The 4,288-nt window shown below is 38.8% G+C and overlaps 1 protein-coding gene across 1 annotated transcript in view; it reads right to left on the minus strand.

Moving 5' to 3' along the window:
* Positions 1-1,111: 1,111 nt before the first annotated feature.
* Positions 1,112-4,288, minus strand: part of GANC (glucosidase alpha, neutral C) — a 32,730-nt gene continuing 29,553 nt past the window's right edge. The window contains exons 23-24 of the mRNA XM_015825083.1: positions 3,304-3,407; positions 1,112-2,344 (exon numbers count right to left, since the gene is read on the minus strand). Coding sequence (XP_015680569.1) covers positions 2,232-2,344; positions 3,304-3,407 — 217 coding nt within the window. The 3' untranslated portion in view covers positions 1,112-2,231. The remainder of the gene's footprint in view (positions 2,345-3,303; positions 3,408-4,288) is intronic.

Genomic DNA, 4,288 nt, shown 5'->3' on the forward strand with positions numbered 1-4,288 from the left:
GGAAGACAACCTCAGAAAGTGAAACAGTTGCTGAAGTTGCTGATTATTTTTCAGAACATCGTGTGAGTTGCACAAGTGAATCATCTTCTTCAAGTGGCACTCCCAGATATTGCCAAAACTTAAATATGGAAAGATCAAAGCTTTCACATACCACACAGCTTGGCATCGGGTGTGTCAAGTTAACTAGGAAGATAGCAGAGACCTGGGAAAAGAGATTTTAACACAAAGGGACGTACCTCAGCAGAAGAAGAAAACCGTCAATTCTTGGAGCTGTATGACCACTGGGGGGCAGGACTGAAAAATTGGGGAGGGGGGGGAGAGCCTGATTCCAAGTCAAGCAAGTCTGCAAACCAAGGCCATTGCAGGCAGCAGCCCAGGTGCAGAGCTCTACAAACTGGTTCCAGGCAGTGGCGTAGCGTGGGTTGTCAGCACCCGGGGCAAGTAATTTGCGCCCCCCTCCACAGTGGGCGGTGTCGGCGACCCGGTGGCTCGGATCGGATTCGCACAGCCAGCACTGCAGAGAGAGTGAGTGAGCCAGGCAGGGGCAGAGAGCTGCGAGTGCGAGCGCGCCCCCCCAGATGTTGCGCCCGGTGCGGCCAGCCCCCCCTGCACCCCCCACACTACGCCTCTGGTTCCAGGAAGCTCAATTGTGGTTGTATATTGGTGGGGCTTGGGGGGGGGAGGGAAGGAGGGAGGGAGGAAGGAAGGAAGAAAAAGTCCATTCACAAATCTATAAAGGAGTGAAAAAATAGGACTTCTTGTTCAAATGGACTGAGATTGGCTACAAGAGCTGTAGAACCTGAGGAATAAGGAAGATTTAGGAAACTAAGACTTAAGAAATAGTTAAGATTAAAAAAACCCACAAGATTCTACACAAAGGTATAAAAACATATAACTAGAACAGAGGGATAGAAATTTAAGAAATATTGGTAAACTTATAGTAATAGGAAAATAATAGAGTAAGATAGGAATCTAATTTTGTGCAATAAAAGTTTTGTGTGGAGAAAAACAAATGCAGTCTTCATATCTGTGTTCGCTGCCATATTAAGAAAAACCCTAACAATGAACAAATGAAGAAGCAGCTAGCCTTTATTCCTATTTCTCAAAATAAAATCATACAAAAAACAATGCTTCAACCTATATATACTTTATGATGCAGAATATATTTAGCAAAAATGTTACACTACTTTTACATGATTCTAATAGCTATATCTTTGCTATGTGGGACACAACGCAATACAATGGAAGAAAATATACATTTTTTAAGGAGTGAGGAGACATGTATATCTTTTCTTTATAATGAGAGTGCTGATTCTATGTCCTGAGACTCTTTCCTTAGGCAAGTTCTGCCTCAATAAGCAGGTATGTTCTGAAAGAAGAGGCATTTGTTATGAAAACTTGAGATTCTGAATGTTCTGGGCACTTCTAAAATATGGCCCTTTTAATACTGAAATGGCAATTAGGCTTTTGTGCTCTACAAACAGAAAAAGTTACTTTTGGTAAATTATTTCCATATGAAATATTAATTGCTCAGCAAAATAAAGCCTGAATTGGTTTCCCTTCTGTGATACTGTTTTACCATTCCCTTACAGTTTATCATATCATTGTTTTCTTTTTGTACATAATGGGAGGATGATTCTCACAATTTTTATGGGGATTCTATATAGCCCAACACATCTGAAGTGCATCAGCTAAAAGAAAGGTAGAGTTCATTAATTCAAGATGTCTTTATCCCATATAAAAATGCATTTATGTTTTGTGAAGCAGAATCTCTCTGTGGCAGATGTATACCTATTGTAACTATTCTCATTTGCATTTCTTCTTTCTAAGAACTTCTTAGAAGAATTAATGCGTGTCAAATTGCTAAATAGAATCCACCCAAAACAGAACAGTGCACCAATTAAAACGTAGCCAGATAATTTACTTCGAAAGTGTTATAAAAGCAAGAGAACTATTGCATAGATATAGCAAAAAAATAAAATAATTAATACGGAACTGCAAAATCTGGAATAAGATCAATTATCCCCAGGAACAGTTTTTGCAAATAATATCAGAAAGTTTTCATCCATGAAAAACATTTTGAATATGAATCAATTAAATTATACAAACAGTACTTGGTGTGTCACATTTGAGGTTCTGTCTATTTTAAAAGCAATCAATTTTAAAAAAGCATGCTAATTGTTCAAAGTATTATTTTTCAGTTTTTCATCTGCATCTCTGAAGCTGCGCTTTCATTTGATACGAAGTTCCCAGTTATTGCCAATGTTTAAGGAAAGTTTTTGAAGGGTCAGCACAGAATTTCTGGTATCATAGGTGAAAGCCACTGTCTTGTCTTCTTTTCCATCTGAATTGCAATTAAAGAAATACACATAAACATTTATTTAAAGTAAGCCATGTAGATTAATGTTGTTGTATATCTGCTCAAAACAAAGTCGTAATCAAGTCTTCTGTTCTGAAGCAAATGCTTCCAGAGTGAGCACTTGTTAGGACTATCTTCTGTTCTCCACTTTAGGAGAATGTTCTTGTAGGCTTTTGAGATATGTTGGTGAGATATGAGCAAGTTCAGGACTTATTAATATCCAAGCCCTCCATCCAACCTGCTCTGCAAAGCAACTCAAATGTTCACTTCTAATGAATGAAGAAAAGCGGTTGAGCTGGTCCAACAGCAAAAATTGTAGCACAAGCAGTAGTGCCACTTCTTGTTATATTAATATGTCATCGCTGCTATATGAACTGCATTTGCTCCAGTTGACTTCTGGAAGCATTTCAAGGTGTTGGTCATTACCTATCAATTAAATGTTGTCATCTTGCCTTTAGGAAACAACCTTGTTGAATGGAACTCATTAAAGAAAAATTTTGTTATAGAAAAGCAAATGTACATTATTCTGTGTAGAAGTTTCATTTAATTCAGGGATTGTCATCCAGTGACACCCAGGAAGTAGCTGCCCTTTGGAATATCAAACCACACAAGATTTAGTTGTCCTCAACTCTGCTCACCTTTAGAAAGCCTTGAAGGACTAGCTTCAGTGAGCCCACAATGTTGATAAATTGTGTCTTTGGCAGCCACTTTGTATTTTAGGTGAGGGTGAAATTTATATTTGTATTGTTTCTGTATTTTTTAAAAAAAAAATTGTCAGCCACTCGGAGTCATATTTAAGAGAAGGGTGGCCATATAAAACAATTAAAATTAATAGATACAGTTTCTTCCAATGAGAGAAATGCAATGCTTCAAATGCCCTGGAGAGTCTAGTGTGGAAGCAAAGAAATCAATAAGCTGGAAATTGGACTATTTCTGTCTCTTACCAAACATAGTTGCTGTCACAACAGAGGGCTCCTTTTTTATTCCCAAAATCAGTATCTGTTGAACTACACATTTTGTCTGGAATAGCCCTTCTTCACCAGCACATCTGAGAAAACAAAGATGGTGTTTTAATTATTAAAATGCCTGCTTGTTCTGGCAATCAACCAAAGCTCCAGAGGGTAGGACAAGAAACAATGGTTGGAAACTGGTCAAAGAGAGAAGCAACCTGGAAATAAGGAGAAACTTCCTGACAATGAGGACAATTAACCAGTGGAACAGCTTGGCTCCAGAAATCGTAGGCGTTCCATCACTGGAGATCTTTAAGAAGAGGCCAAACAGTCACTTGTCTGAGATGGTATAAGTCCTCCTGCTTGAGCAGGGGGCTGGACTAGAAGACCTCCAAAGTCCCTACTCTATTTTATCTTCTATAGGGAATACAGTACCTTCTCTTCTAAAGACTGGCAGGAAAAAATTGAGAACGTTTGTTAGTTTATCAATTTTTTTTCGACATGGTATTGAAAATGCTGCTTTGGAGTGCCCAGAGAGAATCTCCAACATGGTGCATAAACTCATATTTTATATTCTTGGGAGGGAGAAGAAACAGATACAAGTATCTCCCTGAAAGAGAGCCTGGCTGGAGGACAAGATAAAGGAGATCTTTCGGTTCTTCTACAGGCTGGATTCATACACCATAGTCAGAATGGTTTGTGTGATTTGCAGTGAGTGTGATGTGTATACCAGCCAATTACAGGTAGTCCTCAACTTACAACAGTTCATTTAATGACCAAAGTTACAACATCACTGAAAAAAGTGACTTCTGACTGTTTTTCACACTTACCACCATTGCAGCATCCCCATCGTCACATGATCAGATGCTTGGCAATGAACTCATATTTATGACGGTTGCAGTATCCTGGGATCATGTGGTCACATTTTGCGACCTTCTGACAAGCACAGTCAATTGGGAAGCCAGATTCACTAAACAAT

The sequence above is a fragment of the Protobothrops mucrosquamatus genome, unplaced genomic scaffold (genome assembly GCF_001527695.2).
Source record: "Protobothrops mucrosquamatus isolate PMUCROS unplaced genomic scaffold, P.Mucros_1.0 scaffold2474, whole genome shotgun sequence".
Lineage (NCBI taxonomy): Eukaryota > Metazoa > Chordata > Lepidosauria > Squamata > Viperidae > Protobothrops > Protobothrops mucrosquamatus.